This window comes from Corylus avellana, chromosome 1, assembly GCF_965113065.1.
Source record: "Corylus avellana chromosome 1, dhCorAvel1.hap1.2, whole genome shotgun sequence".
NCBI classification, from domain to species: Eukaryota; Viridiplantae; Streptophyta; class Magnoliopsida; order Fagales; family Betulaceae; genus Corylus; species Corylus avellana.
Genome location: NC_142490.1, coordinates 8,906,583 through 8,926,215, shown reverse-complemented (window position 1 = coordinate 8,926,215; position 19,633 = coordinate 8,906,583). Strand labels below are relative to the sequence as shown.

General features: G+C 35.4%; 1 protein-coding gene across 1 annotated transcript; it reads left to right on the top strand.

The window, feature by feature from the left end:
• Positions 1–4,035: 4,035 nt before the first annotated feature.
• FHY1 (Haloacid dehalogenase-like hydrolase (HAD) superfamily protein) lies at positions 4,036–19,375 on the top strand. Its single transcript, XM_059583756.2, is given in 7 exon segments — positions 4,036–4,287; positions 9,864–9,939; positions 11,763–11,814; positions 17,876–17,990; positions 18,067–18,137; positions 18,818–18,905; positions 19,001–19,375. Coding segments are annotated over 7 exon segments (774 nt in total). The 5' UTR covers positions 4,036–4,081; the 3' UTR covers positions 19,167–19,375.
• Positions 19,376–19,633: the final 258 nt, after the last annotated feature.

The following is a 19,633-nucleotide window of genomic DNA, read 5'->3' as shown; positions in this document are numbered from 1 at the left end:
TCTTATATTATACATCCAATTAATGTGTTTTGCTTGTTTGTAATATTTCTCTTAATTTTAGGTTTAACTCTTCACAATCACTTACTCTCATAAGCGCCAACACAAACTCTTGCAAATTAATCAGCCTCTTTTGGTACAAATAGGTAAAAGTTTTAACCTTTCTCACCATTTGCTGAATGCTCTACATAAAATTTGGTTACCTAGTGCAATTCTTTTTCTTAAGCTTGCTTAGAAATACATGACTACCAGCATATGATTGTGATTATTATCTAACTTTTTGTTCTCTTTTGGTTAGGCATAAGAAAATAATGTATGAAAATAGTGATGCATTTAGTGAATGTTCATTATGCTACTATGGAGTTCGTGTCTATTTAAGGAATTTTTGGACATATCAAAATTTCGATAGAAGGTGGCACAACTGTGTAACTATAACGTCAATTTTTGACATTTTTTTAATTTATTTATCATGCATAATCCTCGTCATTGTGAAATTTTCCTTTATGTCGATCTTGAAATGTTCATTCGTGGAAGAAGAGTAGTGCAACGGCTAAAGAACAAAGAAAAGAGAATGCAGGCTGAAGGTGCTGGAGTTGAAAAATGATGGAGACATAACTAACAAAATGCTATGGAGAGTCAATTGCTCTCATTATTGGCTGCATGCAGAGCCGCTAGTAGATTTCACGATGAGTTGGTACAACTTTGAGTAGATTGGTACAACTCAAAGTGCACACTTTGAGTTGTACCAATCTAAAGAGAAAATGTATCAAAGCCGCTAGGTTTTGTTATTTTGTTTTTACTATATTATTTTGTTGGTTACAACAATATTAGTGTTAAAAAAAAAAAAAAAAAAATCATTTTGCCTTTTTTTTATTTTATTTTTTTAACGACGTCAAATATTGCGGTTTGAAGAGTAAACTACGTAAACATTTTATGATGTTTGAACAGTAAACAATATAAAAAATCAATGCATGTAGTTGCCTCAAGATTTTGTGTTGCAAACTGTAAAATATCGCTGGTTGTGTTTATGAGTAATGCTACAAGTCTCCCTTGTGCCCCTCCAAAAATGATGTGTTTCTTAAAATTACCATTGAGCTTGTAATTGATCATTATTGAATTTTAATCAAATTGTGATTTTAAGAGCTACATTATTCTTGGAGGGACACAAGAGTAATATAAGAGAGACTTTTAGAATTACTCCGTGTTCAACGGCTATGAAACTAAAAGTTAACCGTAATTATGAAGCAAACAAACCTGAATGTATGGAAAAAAGATGTCTTTCAGCTTGCATTGTGTTGGAATATTTTATATTTTCTAAATTAGGTTTATTAATATTTTCCTTAATAAGTTATTTCTCATTATGTTTTTTTTTTGAAGGATATTTCTCTTTATTTTAGAATATTTTTATTCTCCGTCATTATATTTCCTTGTAAGGTTTATTATAGTCCTTAATTAGTTTAGGTCAACTTTAGGGTTTCTTGATAACTATTCATTGTCTCTCTATAAATCGAGAGTTATGTAATATAATTTGATACACTGAATATACAAGATGTAGCCTATACATCTTTTTATGCTTCCGCTCTCTTTTATATTTTATATATATTTCAACACATAATCCTCATATATCGCCAATAGCCTCATAAACCTGTACCATAATATTCTAAAATATAATATAAATGGTTTATGATAGAAAATTATATGTGATTTATTACAAATATAAAGCATAAATAAAAATTAATTCATCGAATTGACTTAAGACATATACTATTAACAATTATTAAGTAATTAATGAGAAGCATGTTGATATAGTTGATTGCACACTAAGCGCCAGTGGAGGATGTCAGCAAGGAAGACAAATGAGAGCAAAGGGGGCTTGCTGGGTGTGCTGGCGGGGACTACCTCCGATGCTTTAGTTAGAAAAGAAGACTGTAAACAAAGGGAAAACAAATATTTGTTCAGGAATGAATCCTATATGATGAAGTCCGTCTCCCACTCATTTGGGTAAGGCATGGGCTCCCACTCATTTCTGGTTGCAATAGTGGGAGGTTTCCCTCTAGACTATGTGGTTTCAATGGTTATGTGAAGTGGCATGGAGTATATCGAGGTTTTATTCCAAGGAGAATCCTGATAACACTCCTTTTACAACCCTCAATCAATAACCGACGCAAAAATATAAAAAGTGCACAAAAATAAGTTGGACCAAAATACACTAGATTTTAGGGTGATAAAATCCCTAAAAGGTTAACCTTCCATATCTAGGTTTTAGTTTTGAATTCAAAAATGAGTTTTGAGGCATTAGAAACGGGTTTTGAGGTATTAGAAACGGGTTTTGAGGTATTAGAAATGGGTTTTGAGGCATTAGAAACGGGTTTTTAGGCATTAAAAACGGATTTTAGGGTATTAGAAACGGGTTTTGAAGCATTATAAACGGATTTTGAGGCAGGTCACGGCCGATGGGGTTTGAGGTGTTCACCACCGGCCAAACTCGTGGGTCCATGGGTCTCGATGGACCCGCGTGGGTCTAGCTGGACTCACGGCGTGGGTCTTGCCGACTACGGGTTTTTTTTCTCTGGTTTAGTGTGATTGTTCTCACTTTTATTTTTTGCATTTTTCTTAAATTGATGATGTATCACATAGTAATTAGAGGTTGCAAAATGGGTGTTATCAAGATGGACCCGATAGTAGGGGCTCTTTATTCCAAGTGGTCCTAGGGCACGTTTGCTTTGCAAAATAGACCATTGGAATAGAATATAATAGGAATAATCATTCTTTCGTTTGGTAAGGGTCTATTCCTTTTAAAAGAAATGAGAAGAATAACTTTTCTTTAAGGAATATAATACATTTTCTAAAAACACTTATATTATTTTTTATTTTATTTTAAACTTTTAAGAAAATAAAAACATGAAAAATAAAGTGGTCCACCCTAGATTTGCTTTAGGGGTGGCCGTAGCCACCCTGTAAGCTCCTTTGCGGTGGTCGTAGGCCATCTGGGGGTGGCCGCTCTTTATTTTCTCTGTTTTTTCTTTTCTTTTTTAATTTTTTAATTTAATTTAATTTTTTTTATTATTAAATATGAGTTGAAAGAAAAAAGAAATAAATAATATGTGACTTTTGATTGAATTTCGGTTAAAGCATGTGTGGCCACCCATTCTAGAGGAGCTCCGAGGGTGGCTGCGTTTTTTTTTTTTTTTTTTTCTCAATATGAGTTGAAAGAAAAAAGAAATAAATAATATGAGATTTTTAGTCATTTGGATTCAATTTCGGTTAAAGCATGTGTGTTGTTATCAAAGTATCAAACTAAAGAATATGAATAATTATTTCATTTCACTCTTCTCTATTCCCAATTTTCCAGTAATAACTATTTCATTTTCTAATGAAATACGCATATGCGAACCAAACGAGCCATTGTCTATATTTTTCATGGATAAGGGTTAGCGGTTAGTCCTTTTCTGAGTCTCAAACCTCCTTAAATAATTATTGGCTAAAACCGCTAATTGCAACTACCTAGGTGATTAGTAAAATTGGCTAACTACCTCGCTAATCGCTTAGGCAATTTACTGACGGTTAGTGGTTATTTCATAACTACCTAACCGCTAAGGTAAAAGAGAAAAAAATGAAAACGACGTCATTTTTATAGTAATATGGTTGGTAATATTCTTCTACATACGATGTCGTTTCTAGAGTTTTATACATTTTTTATATATTTAAACACCAAAATGATAATGATGAGTGATACATGATTTAATGAAAATATAGGCTAAATATTGAAATTGATAAGTGATATATCTAAATGTATATAAGTGATTAATTGTTTTTTTCTACGGAGCACCCGCTCTTTCAGCCCTGCCGGGAAGAGAGATGACATAGCCAAGATGAACCTGATTCTTCTTCATCAAAAATATCGAATCTTTACTTTTTTTTTGCTTTATTTTCAAAAATCACGTGAAATTAGCATAATTGGAGATTCGGAAATGTTAGAAAATAGTATAAAAAAAAATTAAAAAAGAAAAAAGAAATGGTTCTCAACTATGTACCGTTCCTATAAAAGTTCAACGCAAACGAAGGGCGACCCATTTTTTGATAAATGGCTCTCACATGTTTCTCCTCCTTTCCTCTAAAACCGTTTCCATTCCCATCATTCTCGTACCCAAAACGTCCCAAAATGTCAGTAAATCTCAATACCAAAGCCTCATCTGAAACTGGTAACAGAAAGCTCCCCATACTGCTCTTTGACATCATGGACACCATTGTTCGCGACCCTTTTTACCACGACGTCCCTGCCTTCTTCGGGTACTCAAGTTTACTTTATTATTATTATTATTTTCTCTTTGGTTCCATTTTCTTGAGTTGGGATGATTTTGTTTCTATATGGGTTTCTCATAAAATTCTTTGTGGGCTGAGAAATGCTAATGTTTACTCAACTGGTTTTGTTCAATAAGTTCTACTTTGTTTTGTTCAGATACAATAGGGGGATTGCTGGGGTTTACTTACAATAACAGGGTTAGTGGGGTTTGTTTATTGCGTAAAATTATTTAAGAATACGTTGAATTTGTATGAGGAAAGTGGCTTAATTGAAAGTCATTATGATTTTAGAGTTTCAGTTTGCTTTTAAATACACTGGGAAAACGTGATTTTGTTTTTGTTTTAGTTGTTTTTATTCAAAAGGATCTTCTTCTTTTCCTGGGATGTGCTATTCCTTGAAAGGGATAATAACAGCATTAGTGATATGTTCTATAGTTTGAGATACGAACTTGAAGTGTTCATAAGCTTGAATGCGTTTTGTGGTGAATGAAAGAAACTTTATCAGAAGCTTATAAAGAATTCAAATTCATTCACTTGCATGACTTTAGACTTGTCATAGTTGATGGAACAGTGGCTTTAGAGATTTTTATAGGTTTCACGATGCTTTCATTGTCTTGCAATGGTATTGTTAAGTTTTGTTGTTCAAAGCCATCTTCAGGAGGCTAGTGGCCGATGGAGATGGTTGAAAAGTACTCTAGAACATGTAAACTGTGGAAAATGTTACAGTTATTGAGAAGAAAGTAATAGAACAGGAGAAGAAGAAATGAGAAGTATCCAGGAGTACTTATGCAATTGGCAGAATTTTTTTTTTTCTCGTCTTGGTAGAATTGGCTTTTTTAGACATTGATGGATTTGGCTCAAACTCATCAAATGGCTTATTTAGTCATTGATGGATTGTCTCATATCCCGTTCTTCAGTACATGGCTTAAGAATTTATAGAACTGATATCTGGATACTACACTTAGCTTGTTGGAGTACAAAAGAAGTGTTTTTTTTTAGTTGCACCTACATTTCTAAAGATGCAATTGGGTGTGGGTATCGTGTTAATTGAATAATATTACTCCTTTTGATTAATATTTTGGTTGCAGTCTTTGTTGAAGTCTATCTAATCTAGGGAAATTGTGTTCATCATTACAACACTTCATTATTATTCGTAACTTTTCCAACCGGCTACGTAGGATTTGATTTTTGATATTTTTTTTCTCGTATTATTGAAAGCATAGTGGACATTACTGTCCAATGTTATGTTGAGTCATGACCTAATCTGTAAGTTGGATTAGTACATGAAACAAGCATGTTAACACCAAGCTGGCTTGATATTAACACTCCCAGAAACAATAAATAAGCATCATTCTAATTCATATTTAAATTTAAAGGCTGCTAAAAATTTTCTCCATAAATAAAAGAGAAATCATCATATTTGAATAGTATCACAAGTTTGCCCAATCTCCATATGCATACATAACCTCAAAATATCAAAACATCATGAGGCTACTAAAAGAGATCTCCAGTCAAAAAAGAAGCATAAGCTCCTTGCATCATCATCTAGGACTCTCATTGCATCAAAGATAAGAACTTGTTCACTATAAAAGAAAAAAAAAGGTGAGTTGTGAAGCCCTATAGGAGTTAAATGACATTAGAATTTGCTTAGAATGTGTGTAAAGTAAGACATTTCATATCATTTTTATAGGAAAAACTTTCTCGAACATTTGTAAACCTCATTTCATTTTATTAGTAATTAACTTTTTATGCAATAATTGGAAACAACATGATTAACTTTGATGAGAAGAGAAGCCATGTTAGCATAATTATCAAGTCCATACTTCTAAGTTGCATAATATATTTCTTTTGGCCTTAACCTAACTGCTATGCAATAACATTTTTGGTTAGCAATTTTGATGAGTCTATTAAGGTTCATGAGGCATCCAACCCTAGCCCCTGATCTGACAAGTATAATAACAGCAGCATAACATATTGTCAATCATGAAGAGTTGAAGTAACATTCATTAGCCATGAGGAATGGAGCATGCATTGGCTACCAGAGCAAAAAGATGCATTGATCACAAGGGTTGGATAGTGTATTGGCCATGAAGGTTAGAATGTGAATCTTATTAATCCCAGATCATACTATAAGACTTAACTATAAAATGTCACCATACTTTCTCAAATCCATACTTTTCAATAACATTTTGAATATAACACAGCATACGGTAATCCGTATCTGAAAATATAATTTTTATAAGACAAGTAATAATTCCTACATAAAGTTTTTTGATAAGTAATCGAAATGTCATTAAAATGCGTAAAAGACGCAACCTAAGTACACAAGAACTTTACAAGAGAAACACTTATCTAGAAAGAGAAAAAAAGAAAAATCAAGGAAAGTATGAAAACCAAGCACGTTAGGAAAGTCTAAAGCAGCTGCCCAGAGGTAAAGAGTATTGAAGAAGAAAGACTTTAGTTCTATCATCATCCTTTGAGGACTGTCATATAACCCTCTCCAACAAGCGAAAAGGTCTCCCACTTGTCTAGGCATAATCCAAGACAACCCAATACGATGAAGGTGAAAGGAAACAAATATTCCCTAAAATAATAAGAAATAACTTAAATTAGTGATTTGGAGAAGAAAACGGTAAATTTTGGGCTTGAAAACGGTGCTTATTGCGCATAGCTTGGTGGCCACGATGTGCGTATCAAAAAAGACTTTTTCGGATTGTGGTCATATGCGCGATTGTGATATTTATAGTGAAAGTTATGTCCAATTTACTGCCAAATGCGCAACAGTCCCAATTAGATAGTGGATGGTGAGGCTCATAGGCACTAGACCAATTGGTCGTAGATGCATTCAAACAAGCTAGTTCTAGAGAACCTCGTTTGTAACTGCGATCGCAGTCCATTCGAACGAGACTATCCAGAACTGAAAAGTTAGGATTTTCTCAAGCGATAAGGTTGTTTAGAGTTCAAGAAGAGTTTATGGTTTCCATGGGTGGATAAATTCTAACTAGTGAACGTAACGTAATGCAGACGAACATGCTGTACGGATCGAACACGTAAGCGAAGGACTTAGTGAAAATTTGTAAGTAAAACTTCTTACCAATAGTACTGAAATGCATTTTTACATTGGTAAGTGTTTAACATGTTTGGTTAAGTACAACTTCCCACCAATGATATTAATGTTTTATTATGAAATGTTTTGCCTTGTATGCTCAAGTATATCATATGCATGCATAGTTTTATTTGTCGTATGAGCCATACATGGTTTATATTTTATGTATTGCAAAGTGTGTTGGAATATGATTTACAAGCTGTTAAGAAAAAAAAATTTAAAGAAGAGTTTCAAAGAATTTTTTTTTGATAAGTAAAAGAAACAATAAAAGATGATTTTGAAAAAGAAAGTAAGACCATCCTCATGATAGAGACCAAGTGTGAAGATCACCTTGTCAACCAAAACTTTATTTTTTAATCTTGATCTCTTTGAACCAAAATCCTGGCTCCGCCGCTGGTTGGAGTTGGTGACGAGTTCAAATTCCATTTAGTCATTTGGACCTTGACATCGTAGGACGGCCCAGCCCATGACTTTGTGTCTGGGTGATTGAGAGTTGGAGATTTTATTTTTGGTGCTTTTGTTATTTATTTTCCAGAATTTGGTTGTGTCATTATTAGGGTTTATTTACTAGCCTATTTAAACCTAATTTTGTATTGTGACTATCAACTTTTGATGAATAAAAAAATGGTCGACTGTTTCCTCGTCTTCTTCCTCTTCCCAACTTTTTCTTCTGTCTTTCCCACTTCTTCTTCTTCTTCTTTCCCCTCTTTCATGTTCCCCGTTCTCTCTTTTTCTTCCTTCTTGTTCTCTGTTGGTTGTCCAGCATCACCATAGATCATCTTTTTCTCCATTGTGAAGTGGCTAGAGAATTGTAGGGTTCGATCTTCCATCTTTTGGGTGTAGAGTGAGTCATGCCTAGAAGGGTGGTGGAGCTTTTAGCTAGCTGGAGATGTCAGTTGAGAAGCCATTACATTTTAGAAGTTTGGAGGACAAATCCTCCGTGCTTAATGTGGAGCATTTCGAGAGAGCGGAATGCGAGGAGCCTGAAGATTGTGAGAGACCGGTGTTAGAGTTAAAAGTTTATATGATCAAATCTCTTTGTGCTTGGATGGTGGCATATATTAGTCCTCATTTTTCTAGTTTTACTGAATTTTAGAACTTCTGTTCTTCTTTTTCTCTCTAATTAGGGTCTCTTCTATACTTCTTATGTGCTTGGATTGCGCTCCAACTCCTCTGCGCATTCTATTAAGATTGATTTACTTATAAAAGAAAAAAAAAATTTCAAAATCACCAAAAAGTTAAATACATAACTCATAAACATAAATTCTCATATGACTCAAGAAACTTCTGGACCCACCTAAAGAGGGCAGCAACACATTTATGCCCTTCAAACAATCTATGCTCATTCTGAAGTATGGAAATTCTCAAAACATTTTATATTACATCGTTCAAGGACATCGGAAAATTACAAAAAAAAAAAAAAGAAAAAAGAAATTCCCTTCTTTCAGGTAATAAACAATAGAGTTAGGCCATAATAAAATTTATAGTAGTACACATGCGAACAATATCCATATGAAATTTCAAAGAAGTCCAATTAACCAAAGTTGAGAATAAAATCTATAAATTATTTGGACTCTTTAAGAGGTCTTCAAATCACTTGTACTGTTACAGGGATGAACTACTGCATATACAGTAGTTACCATAAAATTTTCATTAAAAAATGATTTTTCTAGAATTTACTATAATCACTGCGAGGTGGTAGACTTGAATCTGCTGCTGAAAGATTTAGTGTCTAAAGAGGACAACAACTATCCTAAGGATCATTTACTTTGAAACTTAATTAAAGCCATGGATGTTAACTCTTATTCTAACCATCTTGGGCTTCCAAAGTCAGTACATTAAATCTATTTATTATAGAGTTTTAACTACAATCTGTGCCTGAATTGCCTGGTAGATAGCAATTTTAAATTAATAAATAGGACAGAAGATATCATTTTGACATGAGATTCGGTATACACTCACTTGACATGTCACACATTAATGCCAACCCAATCAATTTTTGGTAAGGTTTATGTCTAAATACCAGAAATTTACAGAGCACAATCTGGTAGAGTATAAGAATTTAATAAATATCCAGAGGGCCTCATAAGAATCAAATGTTTGCAAGTATCCCTCTAACGATAAGGAATAATAAACTATTAGTACAAGTAGTAATCACCCTAAATACTAATCATAATGATAAATAAAATAAATCGTATCATAAAAATTTTTACTGGACTCATGGAAATGGGTTTTACATGTTATAACTCATTTAAGGAGTTATGGATGTATAGTCATTATGGTGGTTGGAGAATTTTTTTTAATCAACCTGACATAATTGATGTCACACTTGATTCAAGTTAGAAATACTCTTTTAATTTCTTTGATAATTCAGTTTTCACTTAATTCTTACAAACTCTCTAGTTTACTTTGTTTTATTACCAATACTTAGATAATCAAATTCAGATTTTATGTTCAGAATGTCGTTGAAGGAACTGATAGAATGCAAGCACCCAACTGCATGGAGTGAGTTCGAAAAGGGGATGATTGATGAGGTACAGTTGGAACTTGTGACTGGTGTAGAGAAGTATCTTTTTCAAGATTTTTACTACCTAAAAATTCCGTTAGTAGTGAAAACAGCTTTAAACTGTTACATAATTTGAAAACAAAAATGAGAGATGAAGTAGATTTCAGTGTGCATAGGCTCTGAGTACCTCTACAAAATTCTAAAAGAAAAGAATCAGGAATTTTGTTTCTGTGGATCCTTGGATTCTGTTTGATTGCATAGTAGAATTTGAACTTTTCTTTTTTGAGCTTTTTACTGTTTTATTTATTTATTATTTTTAATTTAAATTTAAGGTAGGATCTACAGTAGATCACTAAGTCAAAGTTTGAACATAGGCAAATTGAGTGGGCCACTATATGGGGCTGTCTAAGGGGCTTGTATTGAGTAAAAAAGAAGAAGCTTGTGACCTTGAATTGGTGAGCAAAATTCTCATGGTTTTATTTTCTTCAATTTTTTCTTATTAATTTTTGTCTTCGAATATTATGCAATTTGTACATGCTGGAGAAATAAAGATTCAAGCCATTAGTCTGAGAAGTAAGTATACATATTGACCTGACATCTACACTTTAAGCACACACTGGCAACTATTTTCTAAAACAATTTTGACAAAAAGTTTTGAAAAAAAAGCTGTGGGATTCTTTCTGGGCTGGTTTGGTAGTTCCTGTGCTTCTGGAGTTGTTGGGTTTTCGCAGGTTTTTTTTCCCTTCTTTTTGTGTCCTTTTTGTATACTTTCTGTATGCTTGGGGGCACCTATGCTTTTTATAAAACTTCTTTGATTACCTATCAAAAAACTAAAAAACTAAAAAAAAAAAGCCTATCTAGTAATTGTTACCTCTACTATTTACTTACTAAAATGAATTACGTCTCATGTTTATGATGTGACTTGTGTGACCTATATAAGCATCTTAAGTGAATAAATATAGGAGACTCTGTTTGTGATCCAAAATTTATGAATATTATTATTATTTTTTGGGGTCAGATCGATAGTGTGATTCTTTTACTAATTAAGCACAAGGCTTGTATGAATTTGGGGTTAAGGTATCCTCATATTGACACTATGCTGATATTTTCCTTTCAGACGTGCATAAATTTTCTCTTGGTTTTCTTTGGTGATGGATTAATTAGTCATTAGCCACCTAATCTGCATCAGTAAACCACTGAAAAGTTATCTATCTTAACCCTGGCTGTATATGTGATGAAGTTGAAATAAATCTAAGAAGAGCACTAGGGGGATGAATGTTCCTATAACACATTTAAATATGCATTAGGAGTCCATGTTAAAGCATATTTTGACCTATTTGTGGAATAAGTGACTGAGACGCATTTATCTAGAACCACATCTTTGTTGTGAGTGGATCTGGCCACTCATGTCTCTTTACACCAGATTTAGTGGCATACCTGTTCTATGTTGCCCACCTTACATTTCATTATCTTCAGATATATCTAGGCATAGCCAGTTTCTCTTATCATGGAAAGACACTGTGGTCATAGTATACCTTTTTGAGCCTCCTAAAGCCGTTCTTAGGATAAAACCTTATTTAATATTCATTGGTCATGGAAAGACACTGTGGTCATAGTATACCTTTTTGAGCCCCCTAAAGCCGATCTTAGGATAAAACCTTATTTAATATTCATCAATCGAATCTTTGAACTACTTTCCATTAGTATCTTCAACCTTTTTTTGTAGATATGTGGATAAGTCAAAAAGAGTTTTTCTTTTGGACAATCACATGATCTTCTAGACATATTGTTGGTTTTCCTACATACCTCATCTTAATTTTTGTGTTGCATACGTGGCTAATTTTCTTGTAGGTGGAGCTGGCCAGAATATTCTTTAAAGATGGAAGATCTTTCGATTTGGAAGGTTCGTGAGAATTTCTTATTCTTGCTTTTGTTCTTGTAGTGTCAATATGTTTGTGTTACAAACTACGGTGCATTCACCCTATGATGTCTGGGAATTTTGCTGGATTTAGAACATGATCTCATATGAAAATTCTAATTTCTTACTGAAAATGGAAAAGAAAGACAATCCTTATGAAATGTGCAGAAGTAGTCTTGTATAGCTTGCCACTATGATATTGGTTTGTTGTTTTCTTTTTGTTGCATCAAATACTTTATTTTCCTTTCTTTATTATGAAGTACAGATTCACAATACTAATGTGACTAGAACAGAGCTGCATATTAGGGGGGCTTTACTAGTAATATCTTTTCATGCTTGCTGTATGGAATTTAGTAGAAGAAGTAACGTACATGGCTTTATACGAATATTGAAAACTATATATGGCACTTGATCTTAGTATGTACCCTCTTACGCCCAAAAAGTAGTAACCCAATTTTACAAAGATCTTGGAAATAAGGTGTTCAGCTCAAGTATTGGTAACTCTACACCAAGGTTTGACTGTTCCTCTCTTCATTCAAAGCTGCAAATTAGGTTAATGGATTACAATGTATTGCTTTTCATACTATCATTAGGGGTAATGACCCAGAGTTTGCCGGTTATTTCTGGTGCTGCTTCTTGTGGAGGGAGCAAGGAGAGCTTCATAGAGCTTGCTGAGGTGACTGTACCTTCGGTGAGCTCCCAGATTGCTTCAGATATTGTTAGAGGTGAGGGGTCGAATGTATCACACAAAGCTCTCCCGCAACCATCTGCTCAATCTCCCTCAAAAGTTACAGGCATGGAGACTATTATAGTTGACCGGTGTATTAGTCCTAGTGGTGTGGAGGCATCTGATGGTGCTATGGTCAATCAGGCAACGAGCTTGGATGCTGATGCTAACATCTCAGGGCCTATTGGTGGTTGTTGGCTAGAGCCTGTTGGCGCAGTAGCAAGCCTTGTGTCTTCTGTGTGGGCTCTTGCTATTAAAAAGAGGAGTATTACTCCTTCACTGATCTTTTAGCCCCCTGTCCCCTCGCTCTTCTCTAGGTTTTGGGTGGGTGGTCGGTGTTAATGGTAATAAGGGGGAAGGATCTGCTCTGTCTAGATTGGTTGGAATGGAGCTGGGCTGTGATGGAGGTAACATGCAGTTTGAGTATGACCTTACACTGTGCAGGGACGTGTTACTTTTCAATATGAAGACTCGGTTTGCACTCCCCTTAGCTCCTACTCCCCTGCTGTGTTGGGGAAATCTGGTTGCTCAGGTTTAAAGTACTCAAATTGAATTTTGCAAGAGTTAAGGAAATCCATTGTGTTGTGGGGGTTTCGTGTGTGGGTTATGAGGAGCACTTTATGGCTCTTTTGACAGTTGTTGTAGTGAGCTGCATTCATAAGGTGTCAACTTATACTTCTAAAATTGGTAACAAAGGCAGTAGGGAGTTAAAAGGCTGGAATGCTCAATTAATTATGATCCTAAAGGAGAGTTCAAGCCTTGGAAAAGAAAAAGAAAGGTGGTGCTCAGTTCTTAACGAAGCCTAAATTATTATCTTGGAATGTGAGAGGGTTGAATGAGGGGGATAAATGTCCAAGGGAGAGGAGCTTGCTCAAAGAGTGGAAGGTTGACATTGTCTATCTTCAAGAGACTAAGCTTGAGGTTGGTCTTGTAGTCCTGTGTAGTTTGTGAGGTTGCAATCATGTGAATTGGTGTTGTTTGGATTTGAGAGGGGAGTAGGAGGGTGGTGGAAAAGGTCAACAATTGTGTAAGGGAGTACCCTAGTTGTTACTTTTAGAAATGTTGACAATCACCTCACTTGGGCTTTTGCGGGGGCCTATGGCCCGAATTTTGATTGGGATAGAAGGCTTCTTTGGATGAGTTGACTGGTATGCTTAGTTGGTAGAACTTACCTTGGTGCATTGGGGGTTATTTCAATGTTACCCAGTTTCTTGCTAGAGATCGAGGAAGCTCACTTATGCCCATCAATGATAGTGTTCTCTGACTTCATTCTTGATCAGGGTCTAATGGACCTCCCTCTCATTGGTGGAACTTTTACTTGGTCGAATAATCAAGAGTTACCTTCTTGGTCTAGGATTGATAGATTTCTTGTTTCTTTGGCTTGGGAAGATTAGTTTCCTATTGTGACCTAGCGGAGGCTTCTTAGACTTTGCTCGGATCATTTTTCGATCCTCCTTGACAATGGTGATTTTCAAAGGGTAGTGGGTACTTCAAATTTGAGAACATGTGGCTTAAGTCTGAGGGTTTTGTAGATAGGGTGAAATAGTGGTGGGACTCTTATCACTTCCAAGGCTTTCTGAGCTTCATTGTGGCCCATAAGTTCAAGGCTTTGAAAGCTAATTTAAGGAGATGGAATGAGGAGGTGTTTGGTGATGTAGGAAGGAAGAAAAAGATCCTTTTGGAAGAGCTATGTGCTTTTGATATTGTTGAGGAAGAGAGGGCTTTAGGTGAAGAGAAGAGGAGAGAATGAAGTAGGCAAAAACATTAAGTGAGTTAGAGAGATCCATTCTCATGGAGGAGGTGAGTTGGAGGAAGAAATCTAGGGTTTTAAGGTTGAGGGAGGGCGACAATTCAAAGTTTTTTCACAAAATGGCCAATTCCAACAGAAGATAAAACTCCATTGATCCCTTATTGATTGATGGCACATTTTCTACCTACCGATAGGAGACTAGCAAGTACATTGTCTAGTTTTATAAAAAGTTGTATACCAAGCAATTTAGTTGCCAGCTTGTGTTGGACAACCTTTCTTTTGACTCTATTGGTGAGGTTGAGGCTAATTAGTTGGAGAGAGATTTTGAGGAAGGGGAGGTGTTGGAAGTAGTTAAAGCTATGAATGGGGACAAGGTGCTGGGCCCTAACAGGTACTCTATGGCTTTCTTCCAAGCTTGCTAGGGTGTTTTAAAAGAAGACATTATGAAGGTCTTTCATAACTTTCATGCTAGAAGTAAGTTTGAAAGGAATCTTAATGCTACTTTCAATCGCTTTCATTTTGAGGATTTCAGGGGTTGTTGATCCCAAGGATTTTTGCCCAATTGGTCTAGTGAGTGGAATTTACAAAATTATTGCTAAGATTCTAGCTAACAGGCTTAAGATGGTGTTGGCGAAGATTATTTCTAAGCTTTCATTCGAGGAAAGTAGATCCTAGATCTTGTTCTTATTGCCTAAGAATGCCTCGATAGTAGAATAAAATTTGGGGAGCCGGGTGTACTCTGCAAAATGGACTTCGAAAAAGCATATGATCAGGTTAACTTGGATTTTCTGTTGCACATGCTGATTAGAACTGTTCACTCTATCAGTTATGCCCCATTAGTTATCATTCTATAGGTGGCAATTTTAGACGAAGCAGATCAAAGGGGAGGGTATCTCGGTTATTCCATGAAAGCCTAAATTGTTATCTCAAAATGTAAGAGGGCTAAATGAGGGGGAGAAGTGGCTTATAGTTAGCAATTTTCTTAGAGATTAGAAACAGACATTATTTGTTTCCATGAGATCAACTGGTGTTTATGTCTTGTAGTATTGTGCTTACCTTATGGGGTTGCAGTCATATAGACAGGTGTTTTCTAGATTAAGGGGCGCCTTTGGAGGTATTAAGCTCATGTTGGATAGGAGGTGTTGTGGTTAAGAGAGGGTGACAAGTGCACCAAGTGCTTCCATTGAGTGGCCAATTCGAATGGGAGGAATAACTCTATTGAACAGTTGGTGGTTAATGGTATGGTCTCTTCAGACTGGGAGATCAAAAGATTACATTATGTAGTTCTATGATAGCCTGTTTATCAAACGATTTAGTTGGCAACCTAAGTTGGATGGCCTTTTTTTTATGCAATTGGGAAGGAGGAGGCCAATTGGTTGGAGAGAGCCTTTGAGGAGGATGAGGTCTTCGAGGTGGTGAAAGCCTTTAATTGTGATAAGGTCCCAAGTCCCGATGGTTTTACTATGGGGTTCTTTCAAGCTTGTTGGGATGTTCTTAAACTAGACATCATGAATATGTTCCATGATTTTCATGCTAAAGGTATCTTTGAAAAAAGATTCAATGCCACCTTCACCACTCTTATTCTGAAGAAATCTAAGGTCGTCAATATTAAAGGCCTTCGGCCCATTAGCTTAGTGGGTGGAGCTACAAAATTATTGCCAAAGTCCTAGCTAATAGGTTGAAAATGATAGTGGAGAAGATCATTTCCAAGTGTCAGAATGCTTTCATTAGGGGTAGGCAAATTATAGAATTATAGACTATGTTCTCATTGCCAATGAGTGCCTTGCCTTGATAGTAGGATTAGATCTGGGGAACTAGGTGTGCTGTGCAAGCTAGATATCAAAAAGGCTTATGATCATGTCAATTGGGACTTTTTGTTGTATATGTTGAGGAGATACAGTTTTGGGGAGAAATGGTGTAATTTAATAGTGCATTGTATTTCTGTAGAGTGCTTTTCTATATTGGTGAAAGGTACTCTGACGGTTCTTTTTAGTAGTTCTCGTGGCTTGAGACAGGGAGATTTGTTGTCTTCCTTGCTATCTACTATTGTTATGGAGGCACTGAGTAGAATGAACTCTACCTTAGTGAATGGGGGTCTCTTATCAAGCTTTTCGGTGGGGCCTAGGAATGTTGGTGACTTCAACATTTCTCATCTTATGTTCGCGTACAATACTATGATTTTTGTGGGGCAAATCTAGAGCATCTTCGTAACTTGTGTTGTTTGTTCTTATACTTCGAATCTGCCTACTTTATGTCTCTTTTTTTCCTACCAGGTGGTGTTACCAAATTGTATAGAGAAGTTGTAGCGAAACTTTTTGTGGGGTGGCATTGGGGATGAGTTCAAATTCCACTTGGTTTGCTGGCCTAAGATTTGTTCTCTAATCTCTGAAGGAGGGTTGAGGGTCCATAATATACTTTATCAGAAGGAGCTGGGGAGAGTTTTTTAGTCACACTAGATTTGTGGTTGGTGATGGCTCCAAAATTAGATTATGGCATGATGTGTAGTGTGGGGATCAAGCCTCCAATGAAGCTTATCCAGAATTATTTAGTTTGGCCCGTGGAATATCATTTTGAGTTCTCTAGTGAATTTCATCAATGGAATGATAACTTTCACAGAGCAACTCAAGATTGGGAGGTGGATCTTACCTTGTTCTTGAGTTTGTTGTATTCCTTTAGATTGAGAGAAGGTGGTAAAGACAAGCTTTGTTGGGTACCCTTCCAAGAGAGGGCTGTTTGATGTAAGATCTTACTACAATATCCTTGCTCCCCATGGTAGCACTCATTTTCCTATTTGGCGGAGTAAGGTTTCTTTGAGAGTACTCACTATGGATAATCTAAGAAAGCAACATATCATAGTAGTTGATTGGTGTTGTATGTGTAAGAAGAGCAAGAAGTCAGTGAACCACCTTGTACTCCATTGTGAAATGGTTGGTGCTTTTTTGACCACCATCTTCAACCTTGTAGGGTTGGCATGGGTTATGTCTTGAGAAGTAGACCTTTTTGCCTGTTGGAAAGGGCAATTTGGTAGGCTTTGGAATGCTGCAATGTGAAAGATAGTTCTATCCCACCTCATGTGGTGTCTTTGGGGAAATAATCGAAGTTTTGAAGATTGCAAAGGATGGTGGAGGAATGAAAGATTTTTTCTTTAGACTTTACAATTGGACATATGCCTTTGATTTAAATATTACTAGCTTTCATGTTTTTATGGATTTTTTCTTTCTTTCTTTTAACTAGGTGTTTTTCTTGTATATTTCATGTGCACTTGAGTTGCGCGTTTTGCGATTTTTAATAAAATGCATTTACTTACAAAAAAAAATATGTAGGTGGAACACCAAGGTAGTTTGGTGTGTAGAAGAGAGCTGAATTTTTTTTTAAAAAAAAAAAATGTAAAAAGTTGTTCTCCTAGAATATGCTCCTTTTTTTTCTTGTCAACAATGCCCTTCAAGCAAGATTATTGGATAAACGTGATTGGTCGATATGATATAATATTTTAATAGGTATTAGAAATCAACACCTTTTTTATGATATCAATAACATAAAATGTACTCTCCTCGAACATGCTGTTGCAGGCCTCAAAAATTGCATGAGAAGAGGATATTCCTACATAGAAGGTGTTGAAGAATTGCTTCATGCTTTAAAACAAAACAACTATGAAATTCATGCTTTCTCAAACTACCCAATCTGGTAAGACACGGGTTTTTCTATATTGATTTTGTATCTATTGATGTGGCTCATCCTTTATAGAAATTTGGTTTTGTAGGTACAAAATGATTGAGGACAAGCTACAAATTTCAAGATATTTATCTTGGACTTTTTGTTCATGTATAATTGGTATGTTCAATGGTTTGGACTGTCTCTGTCTCTGTCTCTCTTTTTGAGCGTGCATGCGCATGGTTGCATTTGTGTTGCCTTCAGAGGGGTTTGAATGCATGAATGTTCTTCTATTATCCATATGCTATCAGGTTGAATTGACTTAGAGTTTGTAGTCTGCAATGCGTACTACACTAAGGATATTGTCTAATATCTGTATGGAGTAAAGGCATAATTTCAACCTGCATGGACAAGATCTCAGTTTAGCAAAATAGTTACTTCCAAAAGTGAGTAAATTTATGTAAGATTTTAGCTTCTTGAGATGAATTTCATTATCCTCTGAATGTTACAATGGAGAGAATTGTTTTTCACTCTTTACAACTTTCTTGATTTCTCATTTTGTCTAGTGGCCTGTTAAAGTTCAGAGCTGGCTAGCTTTACTTGAGAAAAAAACAAAAAAACTAGAAAGAACATACTAGGAAAAGGAATTTATGTTTTCTTTTCTCTACATACAATTTGGTGCTTATATTACTTTCTGTTTCTTTTCCAAGGAAGAACATGCATCTTATCAATCTATGTTCCTTTTTATCAAATAAATCAATCCTCTTGTTTAAATGTTAATATCAGAAGAGTTAGGACACTACTATATGGACAGTGCCATTACTTGCAAAGAATGATCTCATAAATACCTTATGTTTCAGGAAAGAGGAAGCCTGATCCTGATTTTTATTTGGAAGTTTTGAGCCATCTTAAAGTTGATCCAGCAAACTGTATCTTCATCGACGACAGGTTGTATTCTTTTATTTTCTCTCGTTTTCTTGTGAATGCTTCCAATCACACGAGAGTCATTAGACATGAAATTCATATAATCGGCTCCATTTCAGGTTGAAAAATGTAGAGGCTGCCATGGAACTCGGAATCGTTGGTCTCCATTTCAAGAACACAGATTTATTGCTTCAAGATCTCTTTTCAACGGGAATCGACATTTCAATCGATGAACATCGCCAATCTTAGGACCTGCCGAAGCCAACAAAAGAACACACATCTTGATTTCTAAGTTCTGATGAATGTAATTATTGAATTGTTACCATTGTCACATCTTCCAATTTTTTCATCAACTTCTGGGGGGCTGGTGATCTGTTAGAAGAATAAGAGGGTGATGATTGTTGTGAAATTGTTAATATAATTCTATTCGTTTAAGTTTCTTAAATTTTCAAAGAAAGAAACTCAACATGAATGAATATATTGTGTTCAATATATACATTGAGACAGAATCTTCTCAATCTTGAAACATTCTTTACTCCGAATAGACGAAATCCAATCCATAGTATCTTTGTTGTAGAAAAGATTGAATGAATCCAATCGTGTTGAATGAATCCGAATAAAATTGGTTCGGCCGCTATCTACCAAAACATCATTTGATAAATTAAAAAAAACGGAATTGAGTTGGAAAAACTTGTGTATCCAAATAGGCCTTCTAGACTATTTTGAATTTTCCGTATTCTTCCGGTATACTC